General features: G+C 38.6%; 1 protein-coding gene across 6 annotated transcripts in view; it reads right to left on the bottom strand.

Moving 5' to 3' along the window:
- Positions 1–23381, bottom strand: part of ANO4 (anoctamin 4) — a 417441-nt gene that overhangs the window by 75405 nt on the left and 318655 nt on the right. For all 6 annotated transcript variants that reach the window (XM_055358773.1, XM_055358771.1, XM_055358774.1 and 3 more), the window contains 5 exons: positions 22015–22070; positions 19095–19216; positions 16703–16837; positions 15536–15632; positions 11003–11063 (listed from right to left, as the gene is read on the bottom strand). In XM_055358773.1, the coding sequence (XP_055214748.1) occupies positions 11003–11063; positions 15536–15632; positions 16703–16837; positions 19095–19216; positions 22015–22070 (471 nt within the window). The remainder of the gene's footprint in view (positions 1–11002; positions 11064–15535; positions 15633–16702; positions 16838–19094; positions 19217–22014; positions 22071–23381) is intronic.

Below are 23381 nucleotides of genomic sequence, written 5' to 3'. Positions count from 1 at the left end.
CCCTAACTCATTTTATGAGGCCAGATCATCCTGATACCAAAACCTAGCAGAGACACAACAAAAAAAGAAAATTTCAGACCAATATCCCTGATGAACATCTATGCGAAAATCCTCAGTGAAATACTGGAAAACTGAATCTAGCAGCACGTCAAAAAGCTTATCCACCACAATCAAGTCGGCTTCATCCTGGGATGCAAGGCTGGTTCAACATATGCAAATTAATAAACATAATCCATCACAAAAACAGAACCAATGACAAAAGCCACATGATTATCTCAATAGATACAGAAAAGGCCTTCGATAAAATTCAACACCGCTTCATGCTAAAAACTCTCAGTAAACTAGGTATTGATGGAATGTATCTCAATATAATAAGAGCTATTTATGACAAACCCACAGCCAATATCATACGAAGGGGCAAAAGCTGGAAGCATTCCCTTCAAAAACCAGCACAAAACAAGAATGCCCTCTCTCACCACTCCTATTCAACACAGTATTGAAAGTTCTGGTCAGGGCAATCAGGCAAGAGAAAGAAATAAAGGGTATTCAAATAGGAAGAGAGGAAGTCGAATTGTCTCTATTTGCAGATGACATGACTGTATATTTATAAAACCCCATCGTCTCAGCCCCAAATCTCCTTAAGCTGGTAAGCAACTTTAGCAAAATCTCAGGATACAAAATCAATGTGCAAAAATCACAAGCATTCTTATACACCAAGAACAGATAAACAGAGAGCCAAATCATGAATGAACTCCCATTCACAATTGCTACAAAGAGAATAAAATATCTAGGAATACAACTTACAAGGGATGTGAAGGGCCTCTTCAAGGAGAATTACAAACCACTGCTCAAGGAAATGAGAGAGGACACAAACAAATGGAAAAATATTCCATGCTTATGGATAGGAAGAATCAACATTATGAAAATGGCCATACTGTCCCAAGTAATTTATAGATTCAATGCTATCCACATCAAACTACCAATGACTTTCTTCACAGAATTAGAAAACACTACTTTAAATTTCATATGGAACCAAAAAAGAGCCCGTATAGCCAAGACAATCCTAAGCAAAAAGAACAAAGCTGGAGGCATCATGCTACCTGACTTCAAACTATACTACAAGGCTACAGTAACCAAAACAGCATGGTACTGGTACCAAAACAGACATATAGACCAATGGAACAGAACAGAGGCCTCAGAAATAACGCCACATTTCTACAACCATCTAATCTTTGATAAACCTGACAAAAACAGCAATGGGGAAAGGATTCCCTATTTAATAAATGGTGTTGGGAAAACTGGCTAGCCATATGCAGAAAATTGAAATTGGACCCCTTCCTTACACCTTATTCAAAAATTAACTCAAAATCGGTTAAAAAATTAAACGTAAAACCTAAAACCATAAAAATCCTAGAGGAAAACCTAGGCAATACCATTCAGGACATAGGCATGGGCAAAGACTTCATGATTACAACACCAAAACCAATTACAACAAAAGCCAAAATAGACAAATGGGATCTAATTAAACTAAAGAGGTTCTGCACAGCAATGGAAACTATCATCAGAGTGAACGGGCAACCTATAGAATGGGAGAAAAATTCTGCAATCTATCCATCTGACAAAGAGCTAATATCCAGAATCTACAAGCAACTTAAACAACTTTACAGGAAAACACAAACAACCCCATAAAAAGTGGGCAAAGGATATGAACAGCAACTTCTCAAAAGAAGACATTTACGCAGGCAACAAACATATGAAAAAAAGCTCATCATCACTGGTCATTAGAGAAATGCAAATCAAAACCACAATGAGATACCATCTCATGCCAGTTAGAATGACAATCATTAAAACGTCAGGAAACAACAGATGCTGGAGAGGATGTGGAGAAATAGGAACGCTTTTACACTAATTACACTTTTGGTGGGAGTGTAAATTAGTTCAATCATTGTGGAAACCAATGTGGTGACTCCTCAAGGATCTAGAACCAGAAATACCATTTGACCCAGCAATCCCATTACTGAGTATATACCCAAAGGATTATACATCATTATACTATAAAGACACATGCACACGTATATTTATTGTGGCACTATTCACAATAGCAAAGACTTCGAACCAACCCAAATGCCCATCAATGATAGACTGAATAAAGAAAATGTGGCACATACACACCATGGAATACTATGCAGCCATAAAAAAGAATGAGTTCATGTCCTTTGCAGGGACATGGATGAAGCTGGAAACCATCATTCTCAGCAAACTAACATAGGAAGAGAAAACCAAACACTGCATGTTCTCACTCATAAGTGGGAGTTGAACAATGAGAACACATGGACACAGGGCAGGGACCATCACACACTGGGGCCTGTTGGGGGATAGGGGGATCGGGGAGGGAAAGCACTAGGAGAAATACCTAATGTAGATGACGATTTGAAGGGTGCAGCAAACCACCACGGCACATGTATACCTATGTAAGAAACCTGCACGTTCCGCACATGTATCCCAGAACTTGAAGTATAAAAAAATAAAAGAAAGAAAGAAACAGGATTGTCTTAGTTAATACAGGAAAAGCTTTTGGCAAAATTCTATACCCATTCATGATTTTTAAAACCCTCAGTTCCTAATAATAGAAAGAACGTCCTTCAACTTGATAACAGACATATATGAAAACCTGTGGTTTCTATCATACTTAATGGTGAAAGACTAAACACATTCCCCTAAGACTGGGCATAAGGCAAGGATGTCTAGTACATAACTTGTATCCAGCATTATTCTGGAGGTCCTAACCAGTATATGGCAAGAAAAAGAAATAAAACTCATACAGATTAGGAAGAAAGAAAACTTATTTATTTTATAAATTTCTTAATCATCTATGTTGAAAATATTAAGGAATCTATAAAAAAGCTAGAAGCACTAATAACTGAGTTTAGTAAGTCACAAGATATATGGTCAATATAGAAAAGTTAATTGTATTTCTATGTAGTAGCAATGAGTAACTGGCAATTGAAATTACAGAAAAATACTATTTGTAAAAAACTCAAAAAATCCAATATATAGGCATAAATTTAACAAAATATCTGGAAGCCTTGTAAATTGAAAATAAGAAGACATTGCTTAGAGAAATTACAGAATACGTAAATAAACAAAAAGCTAAATGACACTCAATCTTTCCAAACTGATATTGATTCAACTTAATCCCAATCAAAATATCAACACTTTTTTTGAAGAAATTTAAGTGCTGATTCTACAATTTTTTTGGAAATGCAAAGAACCTAAAACAGCAAAACAATTTTTGAAAAGAAAAATATGATTTTAACAGTTATTATGCCATAATAATCAAGACAGTGGATTATTGCCATGTGTACACATACACATCAAACATAATAAAAATTCTGAAAACAGACCCATACATATATGGCCCATTGATTTCAACCAAAATGTACCAAGAAAATTCAAAAAGGAAAAGAACGATGTTTTTGACAAATGGTACTAGGAAAACTGGATATCTACATGGAAAGAAATAAATCTGCCCCTTACGTTATGCCATATACAAAAACCAACTTGAAATAAGTCATAAACCTAAACATATGAGCTAAAACGAAAAGCTTTTTAGAAGACAATATAGACGAAAATCTTAGAAACTTTAAGTTTGGCAAAGATTTCATAAATAAAACAAAAAATGAGTGCAGAAGAAAATTTAAATTAGACTATATAAAAAGAAAAAACTCTTGGTTTTCAAAAGGCACCATTAAAAAATAAAAATGCAAGACTCAAACAGGGAAAAATATTTGCAAACACATGTAAGATGAAGCATTTCTATCCAGAATATATAAAAGTACTCTTTTAACTTAAAAATAAGACAGACAACCCAATAACAAATGGGCAAATGATCTGAGCAAACACTTCACCAAGTAAGATGTGCAGATTGCAAATAAGCTCACGAAAAGATGTTCAACATCGCTACTCATTAGGGAAATGCAAATTAAAACTGCAATGGGATAATACTATATACCCATTAAAATGACTAAAATTATAAAGACTGACAATTCCAAGTGCTTGTGAGAATGTGGAACACCTGGAATTCTCATATCATGCTGATATTGACTACAAAACGATATGGCCACTTTGGGAAACAATTTCTTACAAAGTTAGGCATTCACTTATCACATGATCCAGCAATGCCACTTTTAATTATTCATCCAAGATGAATGGCTACAAAGGCTTTTATGAAAATGTACAAAAAAAAAAAAAAAACTAGAAGAGCCAATAGTTTCTAGGTTTATTTATAGTAGTTAAAAACCATACTGAACCCAAATATTCATTAACTGGTAAGTAGATGAACAAATTATGACATACCCAGGCTCTGGAATACTACTCTGTACTAAAAAGAAACCAGCTACTGACACATGCAACAGCATAAATGAATCTCAACAGCATTAACTGAAGTGAAAGTAGCCAGACACAAAATGCTATATATTGAATAATTTAATTTGCATGAAATTCTAGAACAGCTGAAACTACAGTGGTAAAAAGCAGGTTTCAGGTTGCCAAGGGACTGACTGCAGAGGCATGAGGAAACTTTTGAGAGGATAAAAATGTTCTCTTAGGCCGGGCACGGTGGCTCACGCCTGTAATCCCAGCACTTTGGGCGGCCGAGGCGGGGGGATCACAAGGTCAGGAGATCCAGACCATTCCGGCTAACACAGTGAAACCCCGTCTCTACTAAAAATACAAAAAAGTTAGCTGGGTGTGGTGGCGGGTGCCTGTAATCCCAGCTACTGGAGAGGCTGAGGCAGGAGAATGGCGTGAAGCCGGGAGGCGGAGCTTGCAATGAGCCGAGATTGTGCCACTGCACTCCAGCCTGGGGGACAGAGCGAGACTCCGTCTCAAAAAAAAAAAAAGTTCTCTTATATATCATCATTATGGTGATGCTTCCATGACTATATATATTTGACCTAATTTGTTGAATTGTTCACTTAAAGTTGCTGGATTTTATTGCACATAAATTATACTCAAAGTTGAAAAAAATCTTCCCACAATCCCACCACATAAAGCAAACCACCATTAATATTATAACATCATTTCTTTCTGTTTTCATTTACATTTAATATACTCAAAATCGTGTTTTACTTGTATACTTTATACCCTACTTTAAAAAAAATTTAAATACAAGCTTTGTATTATCACATGCTTTGAAAGAGCAATTTATAATAGCTGCTTATAATTTACCAAACTGTTCTTCTATTGTTGGACATTTACGTTGTTCACAAATTTTGCATATTATAAATAACTAAAGCTAGGAAAACATTTTACACATGTGGTTTTTATTCTGGAAATTGGATCTTTTCTGAAGCCAAGTTCTGCGTGATATTTTGACTGAGTACTAGAATGCCTTCTAAGGGGCCTGCCTGCCACCAGTTGGCCTCCACTTTCACCTCTCCCTGCACAGTTGCCAGAGTTATTTCCCAAATACAATTGATGATGTCCCTTCCTGGATTATAACTCCAGTTGGCTTTCTGTTGCTTACAGCATGAAGCCATGTTCTGTTGTAGCACAAGTGGCCTGTGATAAGTAGCTCTCAGCCTTCAACAGGTACTCTGCTATGGGTTGAACTGTGTCCCCTCAAAAAAGGTCCCAGTACCTCACAATGTGACCTTATTTGGAAGTAGGATCAGTGCACATGTAATTAGTTAAGATGGGGTCATAACTGGAGTAGGCTGGGCCCTTAATCCTATATGACCAGCGTCTTGAGAAGAAGATAGCCATGTGAAGACACAGAGACACGGGGCAAATGCCAGGTGAAGACAGAGGCAGAGATAGGAGTGTTGCATCTACAAACCAAGGAAGGCCAAGGACCATCAGCCATCACCAGAATCCAGGAGACTGGCATGGAACAGATCCTTCCCTCACAGCCCTCAGAATCCTGCTGACACCTTGATTTTGGACTTTGAGCCTCCAGAACTGTTATGCAATAAACTATTGTTTTAAGCTACCCAGTTTGTAGTACTATGTTACAGCAGTCCTAGGAAACTAATACATACTCAACCTCCCTATCACTCTGAACAGCCAATTCTTCCTTTTCAGAGCTTTACAAATACTCTTGTCACCTAAGAATGTTATCTACATCTCCTTCCAACCCCACTACTTTGCCTGGCAAAGCTAAGACTTCTTTCCAATATCTCTTCTTGGGTGAACCTTTTCTGCTTTTCCTTTTGCCTCAGGAAGTTGACTACATAAACCCTCACTGGCCTATTGTAAATTGGACTTGCCCTGTATTATAATTATCAATGCTTCTTTAATATACTGAGATTTTTGAAAGCAGAGATCACATCTAACTCATTTTTGTGTATGAGTTAATGAGATCTCAATTGACACACTTCACAGAAGATGCACAACATGGCGGACACACTTTGGAATGACTCTGGAGTGAAACAGACCAGATCTGGTTTAAAGTTTAGGCTCCACACCTTATCAGCTACTGGAATCCTGGGCAAGTTGCATAACCTCTCTGAGCCTCAGTATCCTTATCTATAAAATGAGGTTAGTAATTTCTTTCTAATGGGTGATGAGAAATTGATGAGGTATCCTATGTGAATGTGCATACAAACATGGTAGGGCTTTAGTAAATGTGTACCTTTTTCAACATACAATTAGCATTTTTTTGTTGAACATGTAGATAAGACTATAAAACATAAAGTTAGCATAAATATCTAGAAACAAAAGGCTGATTCTTGCAAAATTTATTTTTTTAAATGAGACATACTTCATTCACCAATTACTAACAGGATCACACTAAATAATTACCATCTTGTCATTTTGATTAAAGAGCTTTGTGGATCTTGCTTGGTGTGTTTACTGGGGATAACTTAACTTTTGGCAATCCTAGAAGTAAAAAATGAAAAACAAGGGGGAGAGAGAGAAAAAAAACAAACCAAACCAGAAACAGAACAGAGGGAAATAATCTGCTTCCCTGACAGGTCTCTGCCAACATCTAGTTCCCTGATGACTCATTTTTTTCCCTCGGGAGAGGAGTTATTTAGTCCATAATCATTCTGCCCCTTGGACCTTTCTGAACAAAAATGAGCATTGAGGAATGGGCCACACTGTAATTCCAGCCCAGACCCAGGCTCACAGCATACCTCAGGGATCCCGAGGGAGCCCCTGCACTCACACAAACGTGACCTGAACAAAGGTAGTAGAGTTCTGTCAGGATTCCTAACCCAATGCCAAGGCCCTCCCAGTTGCTACAAACTGGTTACAGATGGAGCCTTATTATTTTTTTCCGGTGAACACACAAAGCAAAGGTAACAAAATGAACACATCAGGCCCAGCCCTTCAGAAGTCTTGTAAACCACTTACATCTGTTCTCATCAGCTCCATATCTAGCAATTTCCTGAAAATAGAGTGCATTTGTTTTCTTTAATGCTGTAACTTGTCAATCATAAGAGATGATCCTGAGACCATTAAACTGAGCTCCATTAGAACTGACACATTTTTACAGAACATTACTGTCTCAAAGCAGGATAAATGAGGTTCAGGACAGGCATAGCAGTCCTTTATTTTAAGGTTCAGGTCTCTAAAACAGAAGGAAATGGTAACAAACAACACCTGATTCTAGCAGTAGAGCAGAGGAGCTCACACTGCCCAGTTTAACTCTTGGCTTTGCCACTTTCTAGCTACTGCTGCAGTTTCCTTATCTGTCATATGAGGATAAGAACAGTACCTTTTTAAAAGCTTGCTGGAGAGATTAAATGAGATGATACATGGGCAATGCTTAGGACTGCATTTAGTACATGGTAATCCCTCAGAAATGAATGCTATTAATATAACTGTTAATATTGTTGACTCTTTCAGATTTCTGCAAAAGGCATTATCTCTATCTACAAAGAAACACTTGGGGCAACTCATTCTTTTTCTCAAACTAGCACATTTCTGGGAATAATATGGGATTTAAGCAATAAGTTGTCATCTAAGACAAAGCAATTCAGAGAGTGAATTATTCCAGGCATGTCTTGCCTGGAATGGCCCTAAAATGTTCCTTTGTGCCCAAAGTTTATTATAAAACATCCATCAGAGTCTTACAAAGTATACTCCAAACCACAAGGGCTGTTAAATCTCCAATCCACCCACTTTCAACCTCAGAAACTTCTCAACTCCATGCTCCAGGCAGCCAGCACCAATCAGCTGAGGTTGGCAAGGGGATAAAACAAAACCTATTTGTCATCTATAACATAAAACACAACTTGCAAAGAGGGCATGCAATCCATTTTATAATGGAGGTAGTGGGGGAGAGTAATAACCTCTGCCTTATGAACAAATGTCATCATACCAAAATTTACTTCTATGTAGTCTCAGGAGGTAAACTGTGAGAAGAAACCATTATTTAATTCAAAGTATATTTGAAATTGGTGAAATATTGAAGTGGGTAACGAAGTTTTGTGTTTTAATTCTTCCAGGATACCACCAGGATACCACTCTTATATAGAAGCATTAACTCATTGCACAGTAAATTAGCAGCCCAAGGCAGAACTTCCAAATGACTATGCCAGGAATAATAATAATGCCCCTTTCAACCCTTGTGGCTTCTGAGGCTAGGGTGTTTGGGACAGCCCTATCCATGGCCATGAGGAAGCTCCTCCATGTACAGCAGCATGCTGTGTAAATATTTTCATTTTTATGTGTGCTATGACCTGAAAAGTTTAGGAAAAGAATACATTTAGGTTTACAATATACATTTAGTATTTAGGTTTACAGAATACTATATACATTAAGGTTTACAGAATACATTTAGTATTTATAATACTGGTTTAGGAAATGAATACATTTCCAAAGTCCCCTCATTTGTGACCATGGCAAAGCTTAAGCATTATATGGCTTATCCGAATCACGGTGTATGATACTAATAGAGTCTAGTAAAACTATATACGCATTCTTTATCTGAGAGCTCAGGCCTGTAATCAAAATTCTGGTAGGGTTAGTTTGTTTGCAAGGGATAGAGAAGCATTAAGGGTAGCATGAACAGTGAAAGCTTTTCACAAGGTCCACCAAGGGAGGCAGGAATCCTACAGGAAAAAATACATGGCCTATTCAGAGACAGGATATGGAAGCCCGAAGCTTGAGAGAGGCCTCAGCCACAAGAGAGTCTGGGTCTTCATCCTGACACTCCACTAATAACATGACTTGGCTATATTCTCTCTTTGCTTCTCTCTGGTTGTCTTACATTTTCTCCCAGTTGGCTTTTTCGCCCTCTAATTTTTCCACTAGTTCTTTGCTTCTATCTATTTCTAGGTTCTGATTCTCATAACTTCAGCCTCCTAATTCCTCCTGGTCCCTACTTCTACTCAATGGTCAATTTTAATCTTTCTTTTTTTCCCTCCCTCCTGCCCTCTGTATTTTTCAGTGTCCGTTCCTGCTGCTAACTCCCTATTTCCCTTTACATTTTCTAGTCCACATTCTGGAGAATAAGAATCTGGGTGGCCCTACCAGTTCTTGTCTGGGCAGAACCTCAGGCCTTTTGCCAGGCCACTCATCAACCTGTGGTTTGACTGATCTTGGTTCAAATGCTTACTGGCTGAGAGGGACTGGAGTCATGGGGTTCAAAACATGCCCCTTCAACAGAGCTGTGATGGGTGGGACAATTTTCCTTTGACAGTCTCTAGGTAGAAAAGACACAATATATCAAGAACAAGCTCCCTCAAGTGAACAAGGTTTTATGTTTCCACTTATCAAAAAAGACCTCTTAAATACATTCACTGTATCATAAATAAATACTTTTGGTAATTTCTTTTTCTTTCTTCTTCTCTTTTTCCTTCTTTCCTTCCATCCATCCATCCATCCATCCATCCACCTATCTATCCATTGACCCACCCATCCATCCAACAGAAACTTACTGATTCCATCTATCTCAAAAAAAAAATATGAGATCTCTGATAATCATAATGGTCCTCAAGGACCATAAATCTACTATGCAAGACAAGTTATGTGTGAAAATAATTTTAAGTGCCCTAAGAACAAAATGCCATGGAAATTCAAAGGAGAAAGACATCTTTTGGCTGGAGCAGATGACATTTCAGCTGGGGCCTGAAAGATGGGGAAGATTCCAACATTCATAGCAGACATAATGAACAAGATGAGCCTAAGTCTAAAGTTAGTAGAATTTTGTTACATCAAAATTCAGATTTTGGCAATTAAAGTTATAGGAGAAAAATATAATTGTAAAAAATTCAAACCAGACTAAAAATATATAGCATAAAGTTTGTCTCTCCTCGTTGTTCACTTACTCTTCCATGAATCTTCCTTTCCAAAGGTAACTGCCATTAACTGCTTTCCATGAATTTGTGAGATGTTTTTCTATGTCACTAAATTGAAGCTTTATAATTATTTGACTATTATATATTAGTTAACCCATTTTACAAAGAGGTAGGTTAAATAACTTGCCAAAAATCACACAGCCTAGTGTGTAAAGGGAGTTGAGATTTCAATCAAGTCCTGTTACTTCCAAATATTTGACTGTTTCCATCACACCTTGTGTGATGGGGCTGTTAGCTTGAAGTGATATCAAAAAGCTCAGTCAGTCCTGTGAATAGACCTTGTTTTTAGGGGTAATTTTGTACAGAGCTAGAAGAAAGCTAAAGGTGGGTACTCACACATTAGCCACTTACAATAGAAAGTCCTATATATACTGAGATGGTGTTTCAGTTCTCCCCTGACCTAAACTAAAGTTGTACCATAAGCTTTATTTCTGTGTCCAACAGAAAGTAAATTCTACTCTAATAACAGAGTGCTAATGACATTGTTGAAGGTTTAAGAGAAATCAGACATGTCTCTCTTCTACAATATCGTTAAAATAAACCCAATAAATTATTTACCAACTTTCTACTAATAGGAAAGCTAATTCCATTTACTCAAGCGTCTTTCTTTCACATCCAAAGTGAAACTTCTAAAGGAATATATCATAGGGCATATGAGGAAAACTCAAGTTTTATGGTTATAGAACACTTACCCCAGACTGCCATGAAAACAGCAAAGAAGACAGTGGCTCCATTGTCAAAAAGGTGGGTTACCTGTGAATAATAAGAATCAGTGCTGAGTTAATTTCTCATATATGATATTCCAATTCAAATTTTTTCAAGCTCTGTAAAAATAGCTGTGATTATATGATGAGTTTTACAGGCTTTGTTTTGGGTGGGGGGAATATTCCTTTTGAACCATAAATAAGAAAAGGCTTCCTCTAATTGCAAGGTAGTTCATATATAGAGGATACAATTTGTTCTCTTTATGTGGTTATCATCTAGTTGAACATTTATCAGCATCCCCAATAGTGCTACTAACAATTCCCTTTTGTGCACAACAAAACTCTTATACACATACACATGTGTATGGATATAGTTATATTTAGGACCAGGAAGGTATTGTTAGTGCTGCTTTAAAGGTTTTCAACTTCCCAAGCACTGTTTTTAATGCCTCATTTATTCACTTTGAAAACACGGCTATTTTGTTTATGCAGTTTTGAGCAAACATTTTCTGGGCTGCCCTCTGGATTTCAGCCTTATAAAAAAGAGCAGAACCATTAACTAAATCCAACTCTACCCTTATTAAAACCTTGGGTAATCACTATATTTACCTACTGCACATAACACAAAGACAGCCAGCAATACTTTATTGCTAGAATAATATATTCTATTGCAAACACCACAGAAGAAAGCAAAAATATCCATTTTTACTGCAAAACTGCCAAGCTCATTCCTGCCTCCAGTATAAATAATACCAATGTCCATGACAAATTGAAATGATGACTGATAGGTTCATAAAGAATAACCTTTTTTGGGGGTACTTTATAGCTACCTATAAAGTATACTTTATTGTTCCTTCGAGAATGCACCAAATATAAAGAGGTTTTTCATGTTATATCAGAACGTGAAGTATTTCAGATTATTCCAGAAGTTTCTCTTTCTTTGAATAGAGGAGAGATGGGCAGCACTCAAATACCTACTGTGAGACAAATGTCTGAAGCTTATCTATCTCATATGCCAGAGGGAATGTTAAGCTGTATATTGGGCACTCAGTATCAAACCAAGCTTGAAGGTTCTAGTGGTATTTGACTGGACTGTGCTCTCTATCAGAGTTTGTTGTTGTTTGTTTGTTTTTGAGATGGATTCTGACTCAAGTGCTGGGATTACAGGCATGAGCCACCGTGCCCAGCCTCTATCAGAGTATTTACTGAGAGTTGCTAGAAAATGTAGCTTGCACCATCAGTGTCCATTCTGGAATGGACTGCAGTTATCATTGTTTTGGCTACCCAGATCATCTGTCTTCCATTCTCCTTTCTCTAGGTAGCTCCTGCTGGTCCCAAGGGACACATGGCTCAAAATAGAACCAATCAGAATACTGCCCTGGGGCTGATACACAAACATTTGGAGACAGACAGCTTTCTGCTGCAGTTATCAATTTGACAATATATGAATTAGGAGGGGTAAGGTTATAGGGGCTCCGGTTCCCAATGAGATAGTCAGTTAGCTTAAGCTGATGACACCTTCTGCCAAAATCAGTCCTGGAGAAGCAAGGTAGTAGATTCCAGGAACTAACAAAACACAAAAACAAAAAACAAAGACCCTGAGAAACCTCAGGGGAGATGGGAGGTTATCTTGAACTGGTATGTGTGTGATGGTGGTGGTGTGTGGGGAGAGGTAGGTTGTAGATACCAGGCAGAGTGAGAGCACAGGTTAGAGAAATACATAAGCTCTACTCTAGCCTCTCTCCCTCAAATGGCCATTGGACAATTAGTTTCCCCTCCCTCAGAAATCAGCTAAGCAGGCCACACCACAGGTGCTGGTGTTCCTGGAGCAATATCAGGGAATGCTCAAAGTCCTGCTCTGTTAGACATGGGTGAAAAGCAGGTGCTACCTGGATAGCTGCCCTGGGGCATTCACTCCATAGTCCATCTCCTCTTAAACCCCAGCATTGGCAGATTACAATCAAGGGAAAGTGCCCAATTCTGCTTTGTTCTAAGCAGGTTTAAAAATGAAACTGACCAGAAAAGTCCTCTGATAGAGAAGTAGCACTCAGTCGTGCCTGGGGCATGCTGTCCTCTCTGTAACTCACCAGGACTGACAAACTTGGCCTTGGCCTCTGACCCTTACTCAAAGTGGCTGACACCTCCAGAGGACAAGTACACAACAGGCCAAAATAATGAAATATATGGGGAAGACAACAACCCCTCCCCTCCAAAGAAGATTCCCATAGACATAGTGTAGCAGCAGACCAGGAGTTTAAAATAAGCACAAAAATCCACTTAAGGAGACAAGGGAAGGAAAACGTAAGCCTGGAGCCAAGGCAGCTGGTAGCCGTCTTTTCTGTTGTACAGAGAACTAGTCTACAGAATGATCATGTGGGCAGGGACACCGGGGTCCCTGGAGGACCAGTTCCAGGCTGTGAGACCCTCATGATCCCACAGTGTGAGCCACCCCAGTATCTGTTCTGGCAAAATGTACCATTACGTCACTTTCTGCCTAAGCCAGTTGGAGTTGGGTTTCTGATTCTTGCAAACACAAGAGTCAAGGATACAGCATCCCTATCAGCAGAACAGCCACTGATTGGACTAGATCCCAGCTCCAATCTGATCTAATATTTCTGTGTATCCACAGTCCCATGAAATCACTCTGACATCTCTAATAAATATTTCTAAAGGAAACCCTGTATAACTCCAATTCTGTCATTCTAAGGCTTTTTATCTGTCATTTTACTAAGTTTCTAGGCAAGGCCAAATGTTAAATTCAGAATCTAAACATCTTGTGGCTCAGTAGGGCATAGTGGTAAAGAAGGCATGTTTTGCAATGCAATAAACCAAGGCCCAGCTACTTATTGCTGCATGACCATGCATGAGTAATTTTTACCTCTTTGAGTCTCTGAATAAAATGGAAATAATAACACCTATCCTGAAGTTGCTGTGAGAATTAGAAATAATCAATGTAGATTGTCTAGCTATTATTATAGCTGTAACTACTATAATTATTATTGTTCTAGGTCTTAAGTTAGGGAGAATAACTCCCAAAATAAGCCCCTATAAAATCTGAGCACTCATAAACTATTCATGATGATTCTTTAAAAGAATTATTAAGGATCTCCTAAAAAGAGAATTTTACTCAAGCATATCTTTCCACATTAAAAAAAAACTAGGCTTCTGCTTTTGGGGTTTCCCCAGAAGCAGAATTTTAAAACCTGAGTCATTCAGGCTTATATCTGACCTTTAAACAAAATTATATTACTGACAAAGCTCTTGATGCTCACCAAATCTCTATGTCCTAAAGTCACTCTGTTAAATTTATCCTTATCCACTCAGGTCTATCTGAGTGTTTCCTAAAGATAGGGCTCAGAGCATTTTGTGCTTTTTTTGTCCCTTGCAACATAAGAGCTCAAATCTTTCTAAAACCACAGCTCACTGCTGCAGTCTGGGCTCCTCCCACACAGACCGGCCACCTGCAGTACTAAAGACATTATAGATAGGCGGGATCCTGGGTTGCCTATCAAATGTTCCCTCGTTTAAAATGAACAAAACTCTGCAATGCCAAGAGAGTAATTAGATAGATCCAGGCTTCAGTGATTACAAAAGCTGGATAAAATCTGCCAATGCCATTTATATCTGAATCTGGGTAAGCCAAAAGGCAGTAGCTCTTGGAAAAGTCTTCACAAACCCAAACTTCAGCTATTGTTTTGTGTTAGGGACACCACCACCTAAGTATCAAAAAACTCTAGGAATGTGACGAATATGTCTAAGAAATAAAGTAAGACATATCACGAGAAAGAGGTATGCAATAACACATAATAGAAATAGTGGTGCCATGTATTTTTTTTTCTCATAGCACTTTCACATATATTCTCTTCTTTAGTCCTCACGTCATGCCAATAGGGTAGGACAGAGAGGACACATATTTCCTGTATTTTAGAGACAAGAAAGCTCAGAAGACTGAGCTTCTTTCTATGAAAAAAGAGTTTCTTAGAAAGGGGGCACATTTCAGGGCTAAAGAGGTAAGTGGCTGAGCTAGCCTTAAATGGAGGTCATTTTGACAAAAATGATGATGAAGAGGAGGCAAATGATGATAGCTGTCATTTACTGAGGTCTATTTACCAAGCACTATGCTCAGTATACACCTTAACTCCGTGTGAAACAAGCATCATGGTCTCCATTTTGCAGATGAGAAAACTGAGACTCAAAGAAGTTAAATATCTTATTCCCAGATAGAGAAATGGTAAACAGCAGAGTCAAAATTTGGACCTAACTTTCTCTGACTCCAGCACCATGCTCCTCACACTGTGCCATGCTGCAGCTCCATGGATGATGTCTAGAGCCATGCCTTCCAAATACATGGACAATTAACAAAGATATGGGAATTAGAATACTGAATGATGGAGATAAGTCTATCCTACAACATTCACTTGAAAATCAAAGACTGGAAATGACAGAATAGAGTTACCCACCATCCCTCAGGAAGGTGTATGTTAAATTCAATTCATCTAAAATGCTACAGTTTGAAATTACCTTGGCATATACACAGCTGTCTGACAGCCTCATGAATGGGCAGTATTTATCACACACAGGACACATGATGATATCTGTAGCTTGGCAGACTTCTTTACTGGAAAAGAGAACAGAAAGGACTGCTTTTTGATGACATGGAACATTTTTTTCTAACTTCACCAGAATGTTCAACTAGTAAATAAGATCCAGTAGGTTAAATGTTTGCCCTTAGAAGCATCTTAGCTTTATCTGTTATTAATGTAAACAAGTTCTTGCCCATTTAAATAATTTGGTAAACCTACTTATGAGGCTGTTCCTTATCTTCATGTATTAATAAGTTAAACTCAGGAAAATACATGAAGCCAAACATTGATTGTTATATCCCAAATTATAGAAATGTCCTTCACTTTTCAAAGGTCTGAAGCAATTTCATACTGAATTAAGGGAGTAAGAAGATATATAAAGATACTTATCTTGATCTCTATGTGTATGATAAGTTAAAACTAATATGGAAAACAAAACATAAATGACTAGAGATTCTAGCCCTATCCTGGGGGAAAACTATATTTAACTAACACATTAACAATTTCACCAGAAAGTAAAATGTTTTCGTAGGTGGGAGGCTTAATCACTCACTTTTATTTTTGCAATCACATTTAAAAGGCACATTTACAATTTAAGATCATTGTCCAGCCTTGCAACAAGATCTCTGTGAGTACCTTGACCTATATTCTGGTGAGACAACCAAGATAATGGTCATCGACACTGAACCGCTCCCAAGATACTAGCAAGCTGGTGAGATGTCTTTCTGGCTCAAGTTGTAAAAACACACAATTCATAAGAGAGAATTGTTAGTTCACTATTTTGCAGTATCAGCTGAGAAAAAAAGTGAAAAAGTAAAAAAAGAGAGCACTTATAGCCAGTGAATGAAGCTGGCTTGTTCTGTGGATATATAGTGGCTTGCATGTCTGAAAAGGTAACTTTTACTTGCATGGTATCTGAAGACCATGGCAGCAAGGACAATGGATGGAGAGGTCCTAGTGAACTTAAACTTTGAGTTTTTCCATGAGAGGGTAGGAAGTTTGAGTGAAAAGCTAAATGTCTCCACAATCTGTGAATACCCCCAAAGTGCAAACAGCCACCTCTAAGTACTAAACAAAGGCAAACTCATCCAAGAGCTCCCCGTACCTGACTTGGCTGTGATCCAGAGTGGTGACGCCATACAAAAAGACAAACAATCCAATGAAGGCAGCTGGGAAGAGCATGCCGGTGTACCAGCCCAACCAGGCAAAATATAACCCAATCTTCTCTCCAAAGTACCGCCTGTTAAAGACACAACGGCCTTGCAAATTACAGTGCAGTGTGTAAAGTTAAGCATTATGAAACTTCGTATAGTCATTTTACTTTGTAGCGGCCTTACGAGGTAAACTGCAAGCAAGGTAAGCCAAGATAATAGAACATCCAATCAAATCTAGGATCTGGGCTTACATTTCTTCTACTACTACTCTATAGCAGAACTAGAATTAGCCCTTTCATAAAATAACATGGTTGTATACAAGCTTATTCTGAGAAGACAGAATGGACGGGAAGGGGCCAGAGTGGGCAAAGGGAGACTAGGCACACAGCTGTCATAGTCCAGGTAACAAGTGAAGGCAGTGGAGATGCTGAGGTGGGGCCCGATTTGAGAGATACGGTGGAAGTAAAACCTATAGGATAGGAACTGTTTAAGAGATGACATTCCCTAGATGCTCCACAACTTTCATTCTACTCAAGGCTTGGTTGTGCTTTTCATCCCCCTTTATTTGCCCAACATAAATGCCACTGTTCTTCAGGGCTCAGCTCTCCAGAGACTTCCACAGGGGTGCTGCCACATCCGTTCTTTCCATTTTTCTGAATTACTGTAAAACTTATGGCCTCTGTCACACATTTTACCTAATTATGCATGGCCTTGTATTTTCTTTTCCCGATGTTTCAAGTATGTGGGGCCTGTGTTGCTGAGGAAAACTGAGTTTTTCAGAGCCAGAGACCATTTGGCGTCTGTTTGGCTTTGCCAATAGTACTTAGCACAGTACTAGATACACAATAGACAGTTAATTAATATGCATTGACTAACCAAAACTGCAAAATCTTAATCAAAATACTGTCATGAATGGGAAATGTGTTGCCTACAGCAATTATCTGTGATTTCTAATCAATGTAATCCTGTAACATGGCACTGAGGCTGGGAAGAGAATTTACTTTTGTTTTTCCCCCCACTGTTTATCATACACTGAGTCTGACCAAAGGAAAATGATCTTATCTCAGAAAATATTTTCCATTCACTCAGGTTATCTGGATTATTTGTTACCAACACAAGGAATGGATCACAATTCATCAATGCCCTTGGAACACTTGGTGATAAGGGCTCAAATACAAAGTGCATTGTCTTTTGTCTGTCCTCCCCTCTGGGCTCATTTTATTTTATGGCCCTGGTATTTAAGTGAAACAACACATCTAGCTAGTCTAGGAAATGAGACATGACTTTCTCTTTAATAAGGAATCCAGGAAATGTGGGTTGTTATTACCCAATCTTAATAACCAGCCTCTAAATAAATAATGAGATGTCAGAGAATAATGCTGCCAAGGCAGAAGGTTGGGCAGATATAGATGGTTAAAAAAAACACACACACATATATTTACACACATATACACCATGGGATACTATGCAGCCAAAAAAAGGATGAGTTCATGTCCTTTGCAGGGACATGGATGAAGCTGGAAACCATCATTCTCGGCAAACTATCATAAGATCAGAAAACCAAACACCACATGTTCTCACTCATAAGTGGGAGTTGAACAATGAGAACACATGGACACAGGGAGGGGAACATCACACACCAGGGCCTATGGGGGGTGGGGGGCTAGGGGAGGGATAACATTAGGAGAAATACCTAAAGTAGGTGACGGGTTGATGGGTGCAGCAAACCACCATGGCACATGTATACCTATGTAACAAAACTGCATGTTCTGCACATGTAACCCAGAACTTAAAGTATAATAATAATAAAAAAACATACATTTCCACTTCACAATTATCATAGGTTAAAAGCTGATATACTTTTTGATCTGCAGATTAAAACAATCTTTAAAGGTTATTAGTTTTGAATGAAAACTAAGCCTGAAATGTATTGGAATGACAGTACTCCATTTGTCCTATTTGCTAACAGTAGTAAATATTTCACTTTGTCAGTAATATATGTAAGCAGTGTTACCTTTGTACAAGATGGTTTGTCAATAAGACTCACATGGGTGACTCGCTTCTTACGAAGTCTTGTGACAGGCCTGGCTGATCTCACATGCCCATTCCTGGGCCCCTCTCTAAGACTCTTTTTGGGGGAAATTCCATCCTCATCAGAGGAATGGTAGGTTTACCAAGAACAGCTGATGTCCTCAGATGAGTTTCCCCCTTGTAAAGAAGCCAGATATGAGTGAGAGCTGTACACTTCAGGCTCTTTTTGCTTCATTGAGAGCTTGTCCCAGCTGACAGTCTGCCCTAATCATTCTGTGCAAGCTTTATATTTGCAGCTGATTAAAAACTCACCTTACAAGATCCAAAGGTTGGTATTTATACCACACGCCCCAGGAGGCCCAGCACTCATAGAGTAGATGTCGGTGGTTTTCTGCTCCATGGGTTCGAATGGAGTTTTTACTTCTGTAACTTCCCTGGGATAAAAACACCACTGCCAGTGAGGTAGTACTCACAAAAGTCACAAGGAAATGCTGATGGTAACGTAAGTGTCTTACAGCAGGTGTTGTGATAGGAGTGGTATGAGAAAGAAATGAATCCTCTCTATTAAAGGGCAGGCAGTTTGATGAGTTATTCTGGACATTGTCTTGCTACTGCTGATATCTAGTAAAATGCATGTGCTTGCTATAATCAGGAAGGTTTGAACTGAGTTCAAATTCAATTCTGCTGCTTTTCAGCTAGAAGATCCTGGACAAGTTCCCTAAATGCTCTGAGCTTTGGTTTCCTAATCCATAGTGGAACTAATATTTGTCCCATTTGGTTTCTTACGGGGTTTGAATGAATAAAGTGTCTGGCCCAGGGGCCATGCCCAAGACTTATTAGTTCTCTTCCCTACTTCTTTTTATTTATTTATTTATTTATTTTTTGAGACTGGGTTTCACTCTGTTGCCCAGGCTGGAGTGCAGTGGCGCAATCTCAGCTCACTGCAACCTCCGACTCCCAGGCTCAAGCGATCCACCCACCTCAGCCTCCCAAGTAGCTGGGACCATAGGCATGTGCCACCATGCATGGCTAACTTTTGTATTTTTTGTAGAGATGGGGTTTTGCCATATTGCCCAGGCTAGCCTCGAATTCCTAGACTCAAGCGATCTGTCCCCCTCGGCCTCCCAAAGTGCTGGGATTACAGGTGTGAGCCACTGTGCCTGGCCTCTCTTCCCACTTCTTTCAAGATAGGATAGTTGGTAAACAGCCATAGTTGTAACCTTGTCACAATGTTATTGACAAGAAAATTCTAGAATGTAAAAGCTGGAAGTCACTTCAGAATTCTTGTAATTCAAATTTAATTCAACCTCCTCATTGAAGAAGTGAGGAGACAAAGGGCCAGAGAGGTGCATGTTTTTCTGAGGTTAGTTTGTGGCAATGATAGTTTCACAAAGAGAAACGGTACTTTCTGGAGGCAAGCTAATTATTCATATTAAGCAGAGAAGCCGTTTCTTATTTATTTATTTATTTATTTTTGCTAGAGACAATGTCTCAATATGTTGCCCAGGCTGGTCTCAAACTCCTGAACTCAAGCAATACTTCCACCTTGGCCTCCCAAAGTGCTGGGGTTACAGGCCTGAGCCACCACACCTGATAAGAAGTCTTTTCTTAATGGAAAGAACACAGGGCTAGGAGAAAGAAACTCAGGTGAGTCTCAGATCAACCACCAACTCATTGTGTGACTTAAGGAGGTTTCACCTTTCTCTAAACCTCTATCTAAATCTTTAACGTGAAACAAGAGCAGCAGTATCTGACCTTCTGCCTTTTTGCCTCTGAGGTTAAATAATATAATCAAGTTAAACTGAGAGTAAAAAGTCAGAAAAGCAATGATGCAATGATTGCTGCTGCTATTACCAATTTGGAACTTCTCATAGAATACAGGGCTTTACTGAGATAGGAAAGTCATTGTGAAAGGCATGAGTCACTCTGTGGGGCTTTGTAGCTGCATCTCCTCAGACACCCCCATGCCCACCCACCCACTCCCCTGCACAGACGCTTCTGCCACTTACCGTCTCAGACACTGCCCATACCATGAGCTGGGGCTGAGAGCAGGGAGGATGCAGTTCTCACAAAACCCTTTTCTGGGCAATGCCAACTAACAATGACATGATGAAGCCACATGATGTTTTGGGGAACAGTATGTCTTTAGAGTTCAGAAACACCTGCGTATGGCTCTAGCAAACCTTTGTGTCAAAATGTTTGCTTCTGTCATAGTAAATGGAGCATTCCAAACACGTTTCCTGGCAGTCTAAACAGAGTTTCAGATGGCAGCTTCTGGTTTTCTTAATAAATAAGGTTCTGAAAATTCTACCTCATCTTTTGTACCCTCTTGGTGTTTAAATTTAAGAGAAGTACCACTGTAAGCCAAAAAAAAGTATGTTTTGGAAAGACTTGCCATTTACGGAGAGTTGGAACCATCTTCCAAAGTCTATTGACAAATTATTACCATTGTTTCCAACAGAAGGCTGTACTGAACATCAGCTAACAGTTGCTGCATATTGGCTACTTTGTGAGGTCCCAGAGGACAGAGGCTATGACATTTATCTTTGTATTCTCTGTGCCATAGTGACTACAGTAGGGGTGCAACACCATGAAAATGACAATAATCTCTCAATAATCATGAGGGATTATGTTCCTAAAAACCCAGGTGTAGGGGAATTCTGGATTAAATAATTCTGTGGAAAGTAGAGCTGGGGTAATCAGTTACACTTGCGAAAGTAATTTATATGATGGAGAGTATGTAGGAAATAGAGTCACAGTATTTATACATCTTAGGTGAACAATGATGAGTACAACATTAATTTTTATTTGTCACCCGTTGGTTACCAGAGACTTTTCAAGATGGCTTCCTCCCACTCTTTTAAGGAATAGCTATACATTTATTTGTTGCAAAGACTATATATTTCAAGATCATTCTTCTTGTGGATTTGGTGCCTCATGCAAATTGTCAATGCCTTTTTAATTTTATGACTTGAAGTCTCTAAGCCATTCCTATGAATTCATGCTGCATGACTATTGATTTAAGTATTCTCGCAATTACATAAAAAGATATATAGAAATAAATCTATGCTGAGGAAGAGATATAAAAATTGAAGTAGACCCTCCCTAATTACCCATTGAACAAATTAAATTCATTCTGAGTAAATGTCAACAAATTCAATTATTGACTATCTCTAGAAGCTGATTTTAGTAACAATTGAAAGAAAGATAAGGATTAAAGACAGCACAATACCTCATGCAGGGGAAACGCAGCTTCATAGGAGCCATTGGTAAGCAAACGATTCAGACCTAAAACAGCACATAAGTCCATTTGAATTAATACAGAGTTCGAATACTCACAATGTTCAAAACAAATGTAAGTGTGGTGCTTTTTGGAGGAAACAATCTAGGCTATCAACCCTCTTAGGGGCACCAAGAGTTAGAAAAAAAGCTCTGCTGCTGTGAAATTGGGATCAAGGGCTGGGAAATTCACTAAAAAAATTAAAGGATTTGACCGTCAAATAAGATTGAATATATTCGAAGTGTATAATGTGATGACTTGATATGCATATACATTATGTAATGATTACCACAATCACATTAACACATCTATCTCCACCCATGCTGTACATTAGATCCCCAGAACTCATTCATTTTATAAATGAAACTTTATACCCTTTGATCAACACCTCCCCATGTTCCCCATCCCCAGGGCCTGGCAACCACTATTCTACTCTGTTCCTAAGAGTTTGGCTTTTTAAGATTCTACATATAAGTGAGATCATGCAGTATTTGTCTTTCTGTGTCTGGTTTATTTCACCTAGCATGATGCCTTCCAAGTTCATCCATGTTGCAAATGGCAGGATTTTCTTCTTTTTTATGGTTGAACAATATTCCATTGTATATATGTACCACAATTCCTTTATCCATTCTTCCATCAGGGGACACTTGGCTTGTTTTCATATCTTGGCTATTGTAAATAATGCTGCAATGAACATGGACGTGCAGATATCTCTTCAAGATACTGATTTCAATTCCTTGGGATATGTACCCAAAAGCAGGATTGCTGTATCATACGGTAGTTCATTTTTTATTTTTTAAAGAACCTCTATATTGTTTTTCATCACAGCTGAACCAATTTACATTCCTACTAACTGCACAAGTGTTTCCTTTCCTCCACACACTTGCCAACACTTACCATTTTGATAAGAGCCATTCTAACGGGTGTGAGATGATACTTCACTGTGGTTTTGATTTGCATATCTCTGATGATTAGTGATATTGAGCACCTTTTCATATACCTGTTGGCCATTTCTGTGTTTTATATGGAAAAATGTCTATTCAGTTTCTCTGCCCATTTTAACTTTTAAAATTTTTTTCCTTCTAACTTTTATTTTAGGTTCAGGGAGTACACGTGCAGGTTTGTGACATGGGTAAATTGTGTGTTGGGGGATTTGGTGTAATTATTATGTCACCCAGGTAATGAGCATAGTACTGACAGGTAGTTTTCCAATCCTCATCCTCCTCTCACCCTCCACCCTCAAGTAGGCCCCAGTGTCTCCTGTTCCCCTCTTTGTCCATGTGTACTCAATGTTTAACTCCCACTTATAAGTGAGAACA

The sequence above is a fragment of the Gorilla gorilla genome, chromosome 10 (assembly GCF_029281585.2).
Source record: "Gorilla gorilla gorilla isolate KB3781 chromosome 10, NHGRI_mGorGor1-v2.1_pri, whole genome shotgun sequence".
Classification (NCBI taxonomy): domain Eukaryota; kingdom Metazoa; phylum Chordata; class Mammalia; order Primates; family Hominidae; genus Gorilla; species Gorilla gorilla.
Note: the sequence above shows the minus strand (reverse complement) of the source record. Positions and strands in the feature narration are given on the sequence as shown.